Here is an 18,795-nt window from a genome sequence, read left to right as displayed (position 1 = left end):
CTATCTTTAAAAAGAAAGGTTCTACGTTGTCCGGGCCATCCGGTTTCTTAGGATCTAGCTTAGATAAGGCTTCATGAACAACATTGACAGTAAAAGGAGTAAAACTGAAAGGGTTTTCCAGACCACATTGTTCAGAGTCACGGATTGGGGTGTTCACAGAAGCAGAGTTAGTCACAGAATCAAACATAGAACCGCAGGACACAAAATGCTCATTAAAGCAATTTAACATAGTGGCCCTGTCCGATATAGTGCCAGATGCTGTGGTAAGGCACGGAGGTAGCTCATTACGGATCTCACCGGTGGATATCGATTTTTATTGCTTTCCAAAATTTCCTAGGATTATTTAGGTTTTCTGTGGTAACTGACAAATAGTACTTCGACTTTGCACTTTTGACATTTGAAGTGAAGCTATTCCTTAGCTGCCTAAAACGCAGCCACTCTACCTCTGAGCCTGATTGCCTAGCCTTTGCCCAGGCCGTGTTTCTCTCATGAAGGAGACTAGACAGCTCAGCAGGAAACCAAGGATTGTCTCGTCCCTTTACTCTAAATTTACGCAGGGGTGCATGTCTATCAATGATCTCCATAAAACCAAGATAAAAATAAGACCATGTGGTTTCCACATCAGCACACAGATCGATTTTTCCCCAATCAAAATCAAACAGATCATGCACAAAACCCTGCTCAACAAAATGTTTTTTGTCTCTCTTAATGATAATGCGAGGTTTAACCTTTTGGACCTTAGTGTCCCTAATTGTGGCTACAACACAGTGATCGCTCAGATCATTTGCAAATACTCCCACAGCTGAGTATTTATAGGGAACATTAGTTAAAATGAGATCAATTAGGGAGGATTTATTTGGGGACTTAATGTTAGGGCGAGTAGGACTGTCCACAATCTGAGTAACATTCAAAGAGATACAAAGGTTTTTAAAATCCTCTGACACTGCAGTTAACCAGTCCCAGTTAAAATCTCCAAGTAGCACTATTTCCTTGTAGTCTAGTTGTGATAAAAGATTTGCTAGTGAAGACAAGGAGTCTTTGACAGCTGAGGGGGGTCTGTAACAACTCACTACCATGACCTGTTGACCCTTTGCCACTTCTATATTTATGGCTAAAAATTCAAATTGCTTACTGATCGATTTGGAAACTAATGTGGTTACACTCAATTCAAAACCTTTATTTATCCAGGTAAAATCCCATTGAGATCAATGATCTCTTTTTCAAGGGAGACCTGCAGCAGTAGGTTCCACAAGAAGACATAAACAACAGAACAACAAAAGGACATCATACAGCAAAATGTACAGGGATTACAATTTACATATCTAACCACAAGTACAGGTACCAACAGCATCTGATTTTGTAGCATCCAACCGAGCTTTAAAAACATGTAGTGGTACTAGCTTGGTCATTTTCCATTCTTTTTGCAGACTGTTCCATGTTAGTGGAGCTGCACATCTAAAAGCTTTCTTCCCTAAGACAGTCCGAGCACTTGGCACATTTAATAAAACCACAGCATGCGATCTCAGGCAATAAGTACTTTCAATTCGCAGAGAGATCAGGGAGCAGATATAAGATGGTAGTTTATCCAACATGGCTTTGTAAATGAAAAAGTACCAGTGTCTGAGCCTCCGTACAGTTAGTGATGGCATAACCGCCTTGGTATACAGGGTACAGTGATGCGTAAGTGCTTTACAATTTGTCAAAAATCTCAGTGCGCTGTGATACGCAGCATCTAACTTGCTCAGGTAATTGGCAGGTGCATTCATATATAACAAATCACCATAATCCAGCACAGGTAAAAAGGTCACAGTGACTAGCCTTTTCCTGGCCTCAAGCGAGAAACAGGACTTATTCCTGTAAAAGAAACCTAGCCTAACCCTCAGCTTTTTAAGCAGGTTATTGACATGAAGTTTAAAAGAGAGACAGTCATCAAGCCAGATACCCAAGTATTTGTAACAGGTAACCACTTCAAGTTGTATTTCTTGCGTAGTTACAATATCTAAAACAGGCTCTGGTGTATTTTTAGCTTTAGCTTTCGAAAAGATCATTACCTTAACTAAAACTACTATTTGTATAAGCAGGGATGGCTAAAAGTTTGTAAGCAGGAGAGCTAGATGCTGCTAGATGCTAACAGATGCTAACAGATGCCAGATGCTAACAGGTAAGTGCGAGCCTGTAGAAATTGCGACTGCCTCCAATGACAGCGTAGGTGTGAGTGATAAGACCCTCTCACACGCTGGATTCAGACTTTGGAGGGGCTTAATCAAAAAAAGGTTAATCAAAACAAAATAAAAGCTGTAATTTCTTTCTGACTCTGTCATTTGGCCAGCAGGTGGTGCTGTAACTTATTTAGTGTAGATAAAATCATCAGCACATCAATCATCAGTCATGAGAGTAATAAAGTGTGCTCGGATACTAACACAAGATGACATGCTCATAAATGTCCCATCTACATGTTTCTTTACATTGTGTAGACAGCAGTCTATAACTATCCAGGTTCTGAAGTCTGACCTTATATTAGGCAAAGGTCACATGGTCAATAACACTGATTTACTCTAGTTAATGATGTAAATTATATATGACATACAGTGTTTCCGGCAGCGTCGAAAGGAGCCAGTTGAGGTGGTTCGGGCACCTAGTTAGGATGCCACCTGGGCGCCTCCCTAGGGAGGTGTTCCAGGCACGTCCAGCTGGGAAGAGACCAAGGGGTAGACCTAGGACCAGGTGGAGGGATTATATCTCTTCGCTGGCCTGGGAGCGCCTTGGGATCCCCCAGTCAGAGCTGGTTGATGTCGCCAGGGAAAAGAAAGTTTGGGGCTCTCTGCTGGAACTGCTACCCCCGCGACCCGACCACGGATAAGCGGGAGAAGATGGATGGATACAGTGTTTCCCACAGAATTTGATTCTATTTGTGGGGGCACCCCCCGCCCCCCCCGGCAAGAAAAGCCAAAGGCCCCTTAACCTATTCGGGTGGCCCACACATCCACCCCCCCCTCAAATAAGAAAATACATGCAAGTTCATGTCTACTGTAGACAACGTTCTTGTTGCTCTGTGTTGCGTTGTTAATGAGTGAGACACATCGGAGTTCAGGATCTTTGGGGTTTATTCTCCCAAAAATATCATTTACAATTTAGGTATTTAGCAGACGCCTTATTCCAAAGCGACTTACAATGACCAACTACAGGGACATTCTCTCTGGAGTAACTGAGGGCCAAGTGCCTTACTCAAGGGCACACTAGTAGTGGTGTTCCAGGCGAGATTTGAACTCGCAACCTTCCGATCATCAGCCCACCTCTAGCCATTAGATTAGACCACCAAAAAAACAAAAACATATAATAAACAGTTGATGTTAATGTGCTTTCAACTGTTACTATGATGTTCTTGAATAAAATATGCATCAGTGGTTTGATATGCCTCCATGCAGCTGCTGAACGAAGTACCTCTGTTCTCACTGGTCTAATTATGAAGGGCTTACCAGGCACTGAGTTTCATGTACATTTCATCATACAGCTTCTAATTTCCAGGACGGTGACTAGTGGGGTTCTCCCAGTATTAAACTGCTGGGTTCAGGCCAAAAAGCTGTGCATGGTAAAGAGATTAGGGCCTTACTAGTAGAAATAGAGAAGAGGTAACTGTAATGAATCCTCATCGTACTGTACAAGATGTACTCTTCATCAGAGGCTTGACTTGTGCGTGAGTCGATGTTATATAATTGACCTACAGTTAGGCCTACAGCCCAGCTGGTTTACATCTCACACAGCTGTTCAGTAGCATCAGACACCACACTCATGCGGGAGGCTGATTTCTGCTTTGTCAATCACAACTCACTGATGACCGATTTCATTTAAGCATCAAAATCACTTTAAATTAGTTAGCATCAAAGTCAGTGTTTCCCCTAGGTGTACTGCTTTGGGGGGGTGCTGTCTGAACGGGAGGGGGGGGGGGTTCTGTCTGATTGGGGGGGGGGGGGGGGGGAGGTGTTGTTGGGATATTTTATTTTTTAAATCCTCTGGAGCAGAGAGAGGAGCTGTGGATTATTGTTATTGATTAATGCATCAGTGTTTCTTAGGGTCAAAAACACTAAACTTAAAATGTAAGTGTTTAGTTTATTTAATAAAAGAGCACATGTTCAATGTGAAAAGTGACAGTAGATAGAATAGTTACAATCTGATGCTATAAATAATATGTATTATTAAAAAACAAAACAAACAAAAAACACCTTGAATTTCAGGGGGGGCCCGGGGCTCCGTTTTTCACTGCCCCTGTTAAAGATTTGTTTTGTCTCTTCTCCTTCTTTCGCAGGGTTGCTCCTGGTTTCGAAGCGATGAAGGACCAAAATATCTGTAACAAGATCATGGTCAAGCTCATCCAGAACTACAGCGATTTATTTGAGACGGCCAGAGACGGAGAAGGCTGCACTGAAGAACTGCCAACCCTTATTACTGTCAAGGTGCTGTAAACCCATAAGAACAACAGGTGCTCATGTTTTTATGAAATAGATCCGTGTCGGTGGTCAGCACAATGCAGTGCAGCCGGTAGGTCGGCTCACTGTCAGCCACAGGTTGTGCTCATGCTCTCTAAACAGCATGAGTTGGCCTGTGACCTCACCATCTGCCCATCCACTTGGATGAATGATCGTTTATAAGTACAGGCTTACATAATGTCAAGTTAAAATTGATTTAACTATTGATCTTATATCTCAGCCTCCCCCACAGGTGGCTGTTTTGAGTCTCTGGTTGTTGATTTATATTTGCTGCTTGGCAAGCTGATGTCTTTATTGATTATTCAGTTTATCCGGTCTGCTGCTTTCCTGGCAGTGTCTTGCTGCTTCCTCTGTAGCTGCCAGAGGGAAATGTGCCTGAAGGGAACAAACCAAGCATTGTGTGGCAAATCAGGCATTTTAAAGCCATTTAAGTCTAGTGACCTCAGCTTATGGTTGTAATTGTTTTATTTCTTTACATTTGTTTTCCTCCCCAAATTGTAACAAATAAGGGAACTTTTCTAAAACACACAACTGTGCTGTGAAAACTGTTTATCTCCAATCATGTTTGGATAATCAAATGGAAACAAACCATTTTTAGATGCTTTATTTAGCATCAAAAAGTGCCTTTAAATCCCCAATTTAGCAATACATAGTTTACTTTCAAATACAATTCTAGTGGGGAAATAATTAAGATTTTATCCACTTATTTTTAAGTGGTCATAATGGATCAAACTAGGGAAAAGTACTTAATTAATTATATTTCCACCAATGTGGAATGAATGTTCTTGAGCTCCCTCAATCCCTTGAGAAATATCCAGTGACTTTGATGGTATTTACAACCCTGTAAAAAACATTAAACTCGTGAGCATTTATTATTATTACATGTCACTTGTTAGACGCTTTTATCCAAAGCGACTAACATACTCAATACTGTGGGCAATCCCCACAGGAGCAATTTGGGGTGAAGTGTCTTGCCCAGGGACACAACGACATGCTGACTGCAGTGGGGTTTGAACCTGATCCGAATACCAACTCACAACCCACTGCACCACACGCCCCCTATATATTTATCCCAAAGGGACCCCATGTTAACGAGGTAAACAAAGACAAGGCAGAACGGAAACGAAGAAAAGACACAGAATCAAAGCTTTGTGCTTTTTCTGTGACGAGGCTTAGTAAATATATTAATAAAGTGTGACGTATTACATAGTTTGTAGTATTACAAGTTTGGGGCTCTCTGCTGGAACTGCTACCCCCGCGACCCGACCACGGATAAGCGGGAGAAGATGGGTATTACATAGCTTTGGATTTATGTTGTTCAAAATAAGTAAAAACAGCAACAGTATAAGTATCTTAATATAATTATATCACAAGCAGACCCCCAAAAATGTCTTTCACCACAGTCTATACCAAATATCTTGATCTTGATGACTGTGTTATAGGCGGGGAAATGTGTCATGGACCATCGGATGCCCATGTCTGACCTCTGATCTCTTATGTCAGGGTACCTCTCCCACCATTTTTAACATAACCAAACATAGTGTCGGGTTCCCATGTGACACTTGTTGCCATGCAAAATAAAACTTCTTAAAAATATTTGATGAATTATGTGTTCAAATGCAACATGAGCTCAACAAATCCAAAAGCCCTGATCCTAGTAGTGGTTTAAAAACATCTTTATAGTGTTATTTTGTGAGTTATCATTTCCAGTCACAAATGCCTGTGCTGTGTTGTGAATAACTGTAAGGGCATAGCTACAGGAGACCCCGCTGACCTGCGGGAAACCCTTCAGTCAGAATGAGATTGTCTTACACTCAAACACACACACATAAACACTCATACACACAGGCATGCACAGCCTACTTAGGCCCCTCGCCTGCTAGCCTTCCTGTTGATGCCTTTGAACGAAACACACTCATGAGCATTGGTGTTACATGCTTTGACAATAAATACATAAAAACATTTCATCAGTGGAAGCCGTGGCGCTGTAAAAAGCACGACCAATCATCTGAGCCGGCCCGGCTAAAATCACTGGATGGCCTACCTGCCTGTCAGCCTTCCATCTCGTGCACAAACATGTGCGCGTTCGTGTGTGTTGGAGGAGGGGCTCCGTAAGGAAGTCTGAAGGATTGTGTACTTTCAAATTCTAGCGCACTCGAGCTGGTTTCTCCATTCTTACCTACCCCACCTTTAAGGTTTATCAGAAAAACAAAAGTAGAACACAAATATAAAAAGATGACTCCTGTGATATTTCATAGCTACTGTATATGTTCCACCTGGAAAACAAAGCTTGTTAAGCACTATCTGTTGCTCCTTTTTAAAATAAAATGTCACTACAGTAAGAAACACATTACAACCCTGACCGTCTTCTTTCTGTTGTTGTCCCCTCTCTGGTTAAAGGAGGTGCAAGAGACGGATGCAAGCACCCAGCCGCAGAAGTCCCCCAGCCACCTCAAAGCAAACACACCAACACCAGTTCCTAGAAAGAAGGTGTGTGGTCCGCTCAACAGTAGAACGCAGGTGTGTCAGCATTCCTTCTCTTACCTGTTATGAAAACCTTTGTCTGCATTAGTGTTAATTTCGTCAGCTATTTTTTAATTTAGTTTTAGTCTTAGTCCTGTGTTAAATTTCCTTTTTTAGTTTTAGTCATATTTAGTCACCTTCATCCTGTTTTTATTTAGTCAAGTTTTAGTCGACTAAAAGTCTGAGCATTTTAGTCATATTTTAGTCAAAGAAAACTGTCTTTTTTAGTCATCAGATTATATAGAACATTTCAGTCAAACTAGTCTAGCCAAAACCAATAATTTGTCATTTTAGTATATATCAATAAATAAGATTATATCTTGTCTAGGGTTGGGAACCGAAACTCGGTTCCAGATGAGAACCGATAAGAAAATGCCGGGTACCGGGTACCCATACAAAATACACAATTTCGGTTCTGCTTAACGGTTCCTAAACGCGGTAGACCCTGTATTCCAGCGGGTCCGTCTGCACCGCGGTGCTGCGGTGACCCGGTGGAATACAGGGCGGACCTGGAGAATCACAGAACGGCCGGTCGTCAGCGGGCCGTTGACGGCCGGCTCGGTACGCTGACGGCCGGCACCGCCCTTCATTTTTTTAAACGGCATCATATAAATTGCGCTGACAGGCGACAGAGGTCCACAGTTGCCCCGCAGCGATGCTCCCCCGCCCTCCCGTAGACATTTCACGAGCTCAGTCACTTCATAACACCAAAGATAGGTCGCGGTAAACACTCTGAAGTGAGGCTCCACTACACTAAAAAATAAAAGGCAAAGTGTAATGCCTGTTAATAGCTTGCCACAGGCATAGCTCAGTTCAAATAAAGCACAGCTATTGTGCAATACATTTGTATTGCATGTATATTTTTTAGTAACAATTTCAGTTAAAGCTTTTAAGAATACATATATTTTTGTTATCTAAACGTTTGACCTCTTTATTTTACAATTTTGGAATCGAAACGGGGAATCGATAAGAACCGGAATCGAAATCGGAATCGATAAATTTCAAACGATACCCATCCCTAATCTTGTCCTTATTTGATGAAAAAAACAGGTTGAATGATTGAGAAGCTTTGCAGAGAGTATCTGCTCAGGTTTGTGGTGTTTTTGTGTTATGGCCACATTGCTTCCCTTCTGATGAAACAATGCATTCACTTTTTCTCTCCGCCTCATTGTAGCGAAAAAGGGCCCAAATATCACGTCGTTTCTTTCTCCCAAGCAGTGGTGGCTTTAGACTTTTTCGGTGTCTGTCATTTTGACGGACAGGATCGTAACATTTCCGTCATAATCCATTTATTACCCGTCGAGTGCACAATTTATCACTCACTCGCGCTGACGGGGTATTCGGTTAACGCGAGTGCGACCACTGCTCCCAAGCCCTGTTGTTGCCATTTTATTTTCTGTTGAATAAGGTTAGTTAGACCATGAGTTAGACCCGAGTCTTCCTGACAGTTCATATTGTGCCGCTGCCCGGTGTAATTCAAATCTACCGCCGCGCGCAGCACACACACACAGCTGCTGCCCTGCCGCAGCGCCGGAAATGGAACTGCTGGGAGAAAAACTGACTATCAGAAATGTAACGTTATCTTTGATAATATTTCGTCTCCTCATTTTTCGTCAACGAAAGTAAAGAGAGATTTTGGCATAGTTTTTATTTAGTAAACTACATTTTCGTCTCGTCACTTTTCGTCAACGATATTGCATGATGATTTCGTTACAGTTATTGTTTACTGCCGTCGGTGCCGTCTCGTCATCGTCTCGTTTTCGTCATGGAAAAAAAGGTCGTTGACGAACATATTTCGTCATAGTTTTAGTCAACGAAATTAACACTAGTCTGCATGTGTCTGCTGTGAATTCAAGTGTTGTTGTTTTGGTGTGAGGTTCCCAGATTAATCTCCCATGACCCCTTCAGACACCCAGTCACTTTAACTCCAGCCATGTGATCTGTGTGACTTGATTAACCAACATGGGCATGTTTTGGAAAAGCTGTTTTCCATCACGAAAGCCGTTTCTGTGTGCGACTGTGTAGGTTTCTGTGGGCTTTATCAGTGTCAGCTGACTTGTGCATACTGCATGCAGGGGTAATCAGGTCACTTAGAGTTCACAGATGCAACCATTTTATTATATACAACTGACATTACTGACAAATGATCATTACTCAGGGTATTATCTTTTAATTGATCAAAAGTCTCCATTCAATAGAGTATTTCTTTTTTGAGTTTAGTATTTGCATTTTTTTTATTATAGAAAGAAAATGTATTAAATTAATTGTTTTAGGATAGATGTGACCCGCTCTATCGAAATCAATCGGAAGTGGCAACGGCTCATTTCAAAATAAACGTGGATTTGCGTAAAAAAAGGGGTTCGGGTGTTTTGTTTGATTTTAAATAAACAAAGTCTTGGCTTTCAGAATATGAAACTTTTATTTCCAAAATCACACAATAAATACATGTTTGAAGCTTGTAAAGGGAAGATGGCAGCTCTCACTCGCCACCCTGCTGTTCCGCAGCGCCGCTCCCCCTCCCTCCGCTGAAATTATGAATGTAAGGCGTGTATAGTAATCATAGATAACACGGCAGGGTCTGTTACAGTTTGCTTTCATCTGATTTCTATTAAACAAAGTCTTAGCTTTCAGAATATTAAACTTGTTTCGGCAAATTCAGATGATAAATACAACTTTGAAGCTTCGGCATAATTACAAGCGGAGAACGGGGTAACTTGAGGTCACAGCAGGCATAACAACAGCCGGTGTTTCCCCCGAGTGTTTTCCCCGGGAAACAAACACAATACACACAAACGCAAAATGACACAAACGTACACACACGTATACACACCCACACACACACACACACACACACACACACACACGCACACACACACAAACACGCACACACACACACACACACACACACACACACACACACACACACACACACACACACTCGAGAGCTTCCCCCAGACCAGTAATCCAAACAAAAACATCTTCCCTCCGTAGTATTTTGATAATTTGCTCCGCTAATCAATCAGATCGATGGATTCCAGAGAAGAGGAAACTTTGAAGGCCTTTTTCTCAAAATGATGACTCGGTGACAGTCATTATATAATGTGACATATTTTGCTTAATATTTGGAGCACAACAACAATCCTGATATCGTTAGAACGCTAGGAATCTCCTCTTTCCAACAGTGGATACAACTCAAAATGTGTCTTCGGGTCAATGGAGCAGGTCACATATTTATTCACGTTTCTTTATCACACCCTCCACCAAATGACTGACTTTCATCTCGCAGTTTACCATACGTTCATGGATTCAATTGTCCAAAGATTGTTAAACAGACTGTCTTAGTAAATGCATTTGTGTCAATTGAAATGCACCGTTTTAATAATGTCCTTATGTTCTCTAAATGTCTGTATTTTGCATTTTCTCTTCATACATGCTTCCAGGCTGGACAGAAAAACCCACCACAAGAGGCAGAGCTCCTTAACAAATCCTCCACTATTCCTCCAAAGGCGCGGCAGAGGAAAAACAAGGTAGAGGAAATGAAACTCTGTCATCATCGTGACGCACTTTTTTTTATTGTAATTGTTTGAGGCGTTGTGTCTAACGGTTTACTACAGTCCATTTATCCGCCTTTCCAATAAATACTTCCAGCCTTCTTATCTGCTGCATTGCCTTGGTGCTGATTAGCCTGAGGTCACCTCTCAGACTGACGACTCTGATGCATGTGGCCTCGCTGCTCAGTCACATGATTTGATTTAATTTGATAAAGGCTATCTGCTGCAGGGCAAAACAACACACTAATATGCAGTGGGAACATGTGTTGTGGTATTATTACAGATACACTCTGCCACAAAAGTTGCATATATACGATTTGATCACTATTAAGACATTTCCTGTTTGTGTACAAGTATTAATTTAGCTTTGATTTCATTTATTAAAACAAGGATTAAAGCTATATTCAGCAAAAATAAATGTTTTTAAAATTGTTTATATCACATTTCACTTGCAAAATAAGCTTGTGTATACATTCACGTTAAAACAGGTGATACAATGAGTAATGGATGTGAGGTGAGCTTCAGTTTGACAACAAAGATAAGCTTGCTGTGGTTGTTCCACATTTATATAAACAAAGATCTGATGCCATAATTGTGGTCCTCATATCAAGACCAGTGTCGGAGATAAAAGAAACGCTGACTGACTGTGAGATAAGCTCAGGACTGTAAATGCTGATAAAGGATGTCTGTTTTCCCTGGTAGTCAGTGAAAAGTCTTCTACTTTTAGCAGAGCTGGTATTTGATGAGAATGTTTTGAGATGCCTTACTTTTCTCCAGCTCCTCTACGACCACTATGCTTGGAGCTGCACAGCAAAGCAGTCAGATACAAACTAACAATGATGACGGCAAATTGCCCATGAGCTTTCTTTTGGATAAAACGGTGACTTGAATTTTGAAACGAGCCGTCCCTTAAGTTATAGATACTACAGTATCTCTTTACGTATTAGTGATGGAGATTCCAGCTCTTTTTAGTGAGCCGGATCGTTTGGCTCGGCTCACTAAGAAGAGCCGGCTCCCAAACGGCTCTTCATTTTACCACGGAGCCTCAGTTTCGCCGCTCGATCGGAGCATCCCTAGTCAGGACTTATGTCTTATGTCTTGAATGTTGTTGTGTTGACTATTGTTGTATTGGTTTAAGTGTCGGACCCCAGGAAGAGTAGCTTTTGTCAAGAGCAAAAGCTACTGGGGATCCTAAATAAACATAAACATTGTGACTGGGTACCTGCGAGCATCAAGGACACTAACCAGGAGGCGTGTGGCGCAGTGGATCGAGCCTTGGTGTTGGGATCAGGGGGTCACAGGTTCAAACCCCACTGCAGTCAGCATGTCGTTGTGTCCCTGAGACACTTCACCCCAAATGGCTCCTGTGGGGATTGCCCACAGTATTGAGTATGTAAGTCGCTTTGGATAAAAGCGTCTAACAAGTGACATGTAATGTAACCAAGTGCTACAGAGCATCCTGCATTGCACTGAAGAAAAAACAGGAATAAGAAGAGCGCAATTCTAGCCCATTTTTCTTCTAATCAACAACACTTGAATGAATTATGAAAGGTTTCCACAGAAGTCCACAGTTTTCTAAAGAATATTATTAAGAAATAATTTCTTCGATGTGACTAAAGTTTATTTTCCGCTGAATCAGCATAAGCTCCCTTGGTACTGTGCCATTGGTTGATCCTAGCAACAGAAGGTTTCAGTGGCGGCAAAGCAGTAAACTAATAAAACAATCAAGAGCAGGTTGTTGAGGAGCAATTTAAACACAATACACATTAACTCAAAGATCAAACTGCTGATTCAACTAAAAATGAAACCAACAGACTCCTCACATGTGAGAATAACAATAGCATTTACTGAAAAACGCTTGACCTCCTTAATGATTATTATCAGGTGATATTACCATAAATATTAACCTTTACAGCTGCATTTCCCGTCGCACCACTTGTAGAAAAATAAAACCTTTATTCTCAAGGCCGGCTTGGCCCAGATTTGGCCTTGATGCTTTCTTATTTTAAAGATAACTACACTTGGGAGACCACTTGAGTGATCACTACACTCAAGTGGTCTCAACATTGTGTTTTGGTCGCACCGCAAGGCAACGGTGAAATAAGTCTATAAGTTAACACAGTATTTATGAGCCTCAGGCCAACAAACACACCCACACACTTTAATATGAAAGCCCTAAGCATGCCTGTTGTTAGGTTTATGATGCGAACATGTGTTTAGTTTGAACACATAGTGATGTTTATGTCCATAGATGAGCTTTGGACTCCAAAAGGTGCACAGTTATTACTGGCAGACTATAACTCATTCCTTGTTGTTGGATAAATGGCAAGGCAAGGGAGCCTTCTACTGCGATGACAAACACATTGTAATACTCATGTTGAGCAAAACTGCTTATACATACAACCAACTATTTTGAAGAGACTAGTGGTTTTGGATCAAGGGGCGTTGGTGAACTCCAGTTCGAAACCCGCCTCGGCCGCCACTGCGTCAGGCCGTTGTGTCCTTGGGCAAGACACTCTACCCGCATTTGCTCCTGTGGGTAATGTCCACAGTATTGACATTTACACGTCTAATATGTGTAATGTGTAATTGTAAAGCGCTTTGAGCACCTGTAAAAGCGCTCTAATTAAAAAATGTAATCCATTATTATTAGTGTGGTGGTTGCGAGAACATGTATGGATTAGTGCAAAGACTCTCAGACACAGACACCTAAAAAACAAGCTGTCACAAATGTCTGTCGCAGATAAGTGCTCAGAGGTTCACTGACCTTTTTATTGTAGCAGATTATTTATTAGTGAAAGTATCATCTAGTGTTTAAAAATGTAAGTTACAAATCTTTTAATGATTTGTAAATCCATTTCATTTACAAACCAGGTCATATCCCCATTTGGTCTGTGAGGCGTTTTACCATCTGGCCTATTTACCGTAGCTCCCACTTGTTGTTCTGTTTGAGCTGTTTTATGCAGATACTGACAACCAGGGACAGCAATATGGGTCAGTGGTAAACATTGAACTTACTCACAGTTTCATTTGAATCTACCGCTATTTGAAGTTTCAATGACTCAGTCCAAACAAATGAATGTATGGACAGGAAGCACAATTTGAACACCTTAACATTGACCAACGAATGACAGCACCATCTCAGCAATACCTTTAAAGTTCATTATGTAAACACCCTTTTTTTTAAACCTGGATTTAATGATAGCATGGTGACTCCATCACTTCTCCCCTCAAGAAATTGTCTTCATTCATTTTTAAAATGTTGTCTTTCCTTTTGAGATAAGGAAAAATAAGCAGTTTTTCATTCTTTTTAAATTTCTGTCAATTAAAAATTAAGCTAAATCAATAACAAAACCCTGAGGGGCAAAATCCATACCACGTCTAGCTAAAAATATGTTCACTAAGTGCACCAATGACTACATTTCAGAACAACCCATTAGGTCCAACCCTAAATGGAAACGTTCTGCTGATAATTGGTGTGAAGTAAAAAAGTAGGCCTTTTAATTCAACCGACAGACGTTTATCCAGAGCAAGCCTCTTTTAGCAGTGGTTGTTTTTGACCATTATCAATACTTAGGCTGCTGGCGTCAGACCCATTTGTACTCTGTTTTTCACAGTCAGTGGGCTCTCATTAGCAGCCCTCTCCTTATATACCAAGAGAAAGCTCTGTGACACCTTCTTTATCACTTCTAACAGGCTTCCTTGGACCAAACTCATTAGAAAAAATGCAGAATAATTTTTTTGTTATTAGATTGAGGTTCTTTTCCTACATTACAGTAGGTGGCTCACGTTTTTTATACCCACTCAGGGTCGACACGGTAAGATAAGCATCAGTCTAACCTTACAGTTTTACAAGCTAACCTTGTTTCCTCCTCTCTTTCTCGCCTCTTTTAATTGCACTCGGCTTAACCTCACAATATCCTGGATTGCATGTTTTATAGTAACCTGAGCAAAGCCTGCACGCTTCAGTGTGTGTGTGGTTGTATGAGCTTTATTGTACCCAAATGTTCACAGAAGTGTATAATTTACCTCTCCTGCTATATCATATTTCCTGTAACAAGACTCACCGGTTGTCGGCTATTTTCTCTCTTTCTCAAATAGGTGAGGAAAGGAAAGAGTGGCGGTATGATTCAAGTCATCCCTCGGCCCAGCCACTCTGCTGGGTTGCCCCATGCCAAGACCCTCTCCATACCAATCATTTTGCCCCTGACATCAGGGCTGAGAAGCCCCAGTCCTGAGCCGATGGAGACAGCGCTCCAAGACTCTGCCTTGCCACTCGGCCACCTCGATGTCAGCTCCTCAGGCAGCATGGAGGACGTCAGCAGGTCAGTGTGTAAAGAGTGTGCACAGTGTCTGAGAAAGTTACTAATTAAAACTTGTTATTCTTTCTGAAAATTGATAATATTAATTTAACTGGACTTTTTTTACAACCATTTTGTTTGGAGAAAAAATTATTTGTGTTTTTTTAAATGTTAAATGTTCACAAAAAAGATTAACTTCAAAATGAAATAAATATTATGTAAAATATAGTCAGGGATATAAATATATCATATCTTAAGATGCTTTATGTGCACTTTTAATTTTGAGTCAATCACGTGCCAAAATAATTGACTTTAATCTGTGACTCTTGCCGTTTTAAGATTTGTTTATGATCTTATCTGCAAGCCTGATCCTTTATGGTCGCTGTAAAATAAAACATGGTCATAAAACATGGTCATATAGCAAAATAAATCTTCACTGCTACAAACATAACATCTAACTATGAAATTACTTCTATTTTCGTTTTGTGACGTCTCGTTCCAATATGGAAACTATGCTGTTAAATAGGTTATGACCACTGTTTGCACAGGTGATTTGCTATCAGTCGAGGGTGAGGGTGAAGAATCCTCACAGCGACCGGGAATCTAAAGCCAAAGCACCGTGGCAATGTGCCACTGGCATGCAAACAAGCCTATTATAAGAAGCTGAAACTGGAGCCACTTGGTGTCGAGTGTCCTCAGTCCTGGAATAGCAAGGCTACAGCTGTGTCTGTTGTTGGGGCTCCTTCTGCTTTGACTGGGGGGTTGGACTGACATTTGCCTTGACCACACCTGTACTGTTTGTCTGAAAAACCCTTCTTTACTATTTAAAAACTCTTCTCACACACTTCAAATCCATGAGATGTTGCTTCCTCTATTTATAATATTGACATAAGGGACATTAAAGGTCACCACCTTGTGAGAGAGGATATGTACTGTAGAATTTATCCCATTGGAAAAAGCTAGAAAATATGATGTGGATGTACGATGTTGAAACACTCAGATGAGAAATTATGACTCTGTTTTGGCCTCTACTACAACCTGGGGGACACACCACTCCGAATATTCGGTCGTTGGCCCACTATTCGGTTTTCAATTTCGTTATTCGGATATTCGTTTTTTTCCGTTTTTCTTTAGAAATTGAATTTATTGAAATCTCCAATATCAACGTAAGAGCTTGTGCCTCTTCGGGGGGTGCTAACATTTAACCATAAATGTTATCGTTTACTTTCTCCGTCTTTATATGTAGATACTACTTTTCTCCGATAATCTCCGCTCTTTTTGTCCGTCACGTTGTTTCCATAGCAACAACAACTTCCTGTCAACAGCGCTAACTCTCCTTCAAAATAAAAGCATGTCCCTACAAAATAGGAAGCCAAGCCAAATTACACTTAAGACATATATAACTGCGACGAAAGTAACAAACACAATATCCTTTTCAATTTCAAAGAACATAAATTGGGTTATTTACATTAACAAATAACTATAAAACAACAGTACTGTAGAATAACAAAATGAATTCCTTGAATAAACTGAAATACACGCGTTGAAGCCATAGACTGTATATATAAAGGTTGAAGCGCGTGCCGAATATTCGCTGCTGATTACTACCGAATATCCGGAGCCCGAAAATGTTTATTCGGGACAGCCCTACACACCACTGACCTTTAGTATCACATTAATCAGAGTTTAAAACCGTCCGTGTCAGAACCAGAACCATTAACACATCACGGTATCACTCACACAGTGGTTAGCTCTCATACATACCTGTGGACTGAATTTAAACCTCACTTCACCTACTTATAAAAACTGGAAGAAAAATAGGGATTGTGAAAAAAAGAATATTATTTAAAAAATGTTTAGGGGAAGTAATAATTACTTTTGTCATCCCATCCAATTCAAGTAGTATGTTGACACATTTTCACAAGCTATCAAAAAAGTCCAATACTTTTAAAGTAATTTTCTTCTTGCTCTTCATCTCTAAAGGAATTAACATTATTCCATCGTTGACCTCAAGTTTTTTTTTAAATCAATAGCATCTTAATGGCAAAGATTATGCTGTCTTCACGAAGTAGCCAATATTATACTTCAAAGGTGCCAACAGCTTTCATCACCACGTCAGGAAACCAATAAATCTCCCGATGGATTTCCCCCGCACCCTGAAATCCCCCTCGTCAGGTCGCATTGGGTGACCGATGTACAGACAGCGTGACAGGGGACCCACCGAAATGCATCAGCACTCAGAACTTTGTGGTAGGGCTGCTCGATTATGGCAAAAATCATAATCTCGATTATTTGGGTCAATTATTGATATCACGAAAAAAGAAAAAAAAACGATTTACTTTGAAAACATCAATTTATTTGAACAGTATGTTTTTAACAGTTGATTACCATGAACTTTAAGTATAATTCAACTGAAAAACCAATAAAAACAATTATTTACAAAAATTATAATTAAACAAATTATAATTAAAAGAAATAATAAATAAAAAATAAAAAAATTGTTTTATTTCGATTATGTTGTTTTCATAATCGTTGCAAGTCAAAATCGTAATTACGATTAAGATACGATTAATTGACCAGCCCTACTTTTGTGGTATTTACAAACACCTGCAGTTACAAAATAATTAAAGTAATTAACCAAATGCAATGCAGGAATACTTACTACAAGTGTTTGAAAAATCCACGACATTGGATCTTTTAAAGGTTCAAAGGTAAATCCTATATTTGAACAGAGTAAGAAATACATAACGTTTACGAGTTTGTATTGAAAATGTTTAAATCGCAAATAGATGTGATTTTGACACATACTATAGAACCATAGCGAATATATGATAATTTTCCATTAGAGGATTCATCTGTGTTTTCATATCTGTTGATCCTCCTGTGTCTACTTGTCAGCTTGCTCTCACTTTCCATCGGTATGTGTCAGACAAATCTGTGTCAGCAGCACACAGCCGCTCAGCCACCTGGCCTCAGCTGAATCGAACACATCCAGAAAGACAAAATGTAGAAACTGCTTTTTAGATTTTAAATGCTCATCAATGTTGGATATGTAATATGAAATCAAGAAAATTGAGAACATATGTTCACACCTTGTAGGTTGTAGAGAAGAAGGGAATTAAAAATACATCTGATGACATGTGTGATTTGCACCCTTCTTTCTAAGAATTACTCATGTCCCGGAGCGTCGGCACATTTAGTACCAGCTGGGAATCTAATCTTCATTCTAGAGGGATTCTAATTTGTAGATCTTCCTGTGTTCACGTTTTGAGATGCTGTACTGTATCAGAGTAGGTTTTTTACATCTGATCTAATTTACATATTTTGTACCCAGAGTTTCCGCAATAATTTTTTTTTGCCGGTCAACATGTCCGTTAAAGTTTAAATCTTCCGGACAAAATGATAAAAGTACCGGTCAAAGGTCTTCTTTGTTATTTATTGAGCTTTAAAACAAATTGATATGATTCAATATTAAACAAACTAATATTATAGTAGATTAACTACATTTTTCAAAAGTGTACAGTAATTTAAAATAACACGGGAATAATAAACGCTCTCTCCTTCTCCTGACAGCCCGTCAGTCCCAAAATAAACATATCTATAACTAGTTACGGTAGTTTGAGAGGTAATTAAAATAGCTACGTGTGATATTCTAACCTGGTGTGCTGATCTCTCTCTCCCGTCAGATTAGACTTTACTCGCGTTTATGTCCATATCGATCAGATCCAGCTAGTTCTAGCTAATGATATGACTACCTGCTTATTAAAAGACACCTAAACAATAAGCGTCGCTATGCAACCGGGTGAGGCCACAAAGTATAGCGCAGCATTATGCATTTGTTTACATGCCCACCGGAACCCCGAGGCATTACCAACAGATCAACGCACAATCAACCCATCCAGGACATCTCTTTCTCCACTTTAAGTGTTAGACATT

At 40.2% G+C, this 18,795-nt stretch overlaps 1 protein-coding gene across 6 annotated transcripts in view; it reads left to right on the top strand.

Annotated features, from left to right (window-relative positions):
• Positions 1–18,795, top strand: part of fam13a (family with sequence similarity 13 member A) — a 78,077-nt gene that overhangs the window by 15,476 nt on the left and 43,806 nt on the right. For 5 of the 6 annotated variants that reach the window (XM_034231388.1, XM_034231386.1, XM_034231384.1 and 2 more), the window contains 4 exons: positions 4,304–4,451; positions 6,885–7,004; positions 10,448–10,534; positions 14,660–14,883. In XM_034231388.1, coding sequence (XP_034087279.1) covers positions 4,304–4,451; positions 6,885–7,004; positions 10,448–10,534; positions 14,660–14,883 — 579 coding nt within the window. The remainder of the gene's footprint in view (positions 1–4,303; positions 4,452–6,884; positions 7,005–10,447; positions 10,535–14,659; positions 14,884–18,795) is intronic. The other variant, XM_034231385.1, reaches the window with a different exon arrangement.

The sequence above is a fragment of the Gymnodraco acuticeps genome, unplaced genomic scaffold, assembly GCF_902827175.1.
Source record: "Gymnodraco acuticeps unplaced genomic scaffold, fGymAcu1.1, whole genome shotgun sequence".
Classification (NCBI taxonomy): domain Eukaryota; kingdom Metazoa; phylum Chordata; class Actinopteri; order Perciformes; family Bathydraconidae; genus Gymnodraco; species Gymnodraco acuticeps.
Note: the sequence above shows the minus strand (reverse complement) of the source record. Positions and strands in the feature narration are given on the sequence as shown.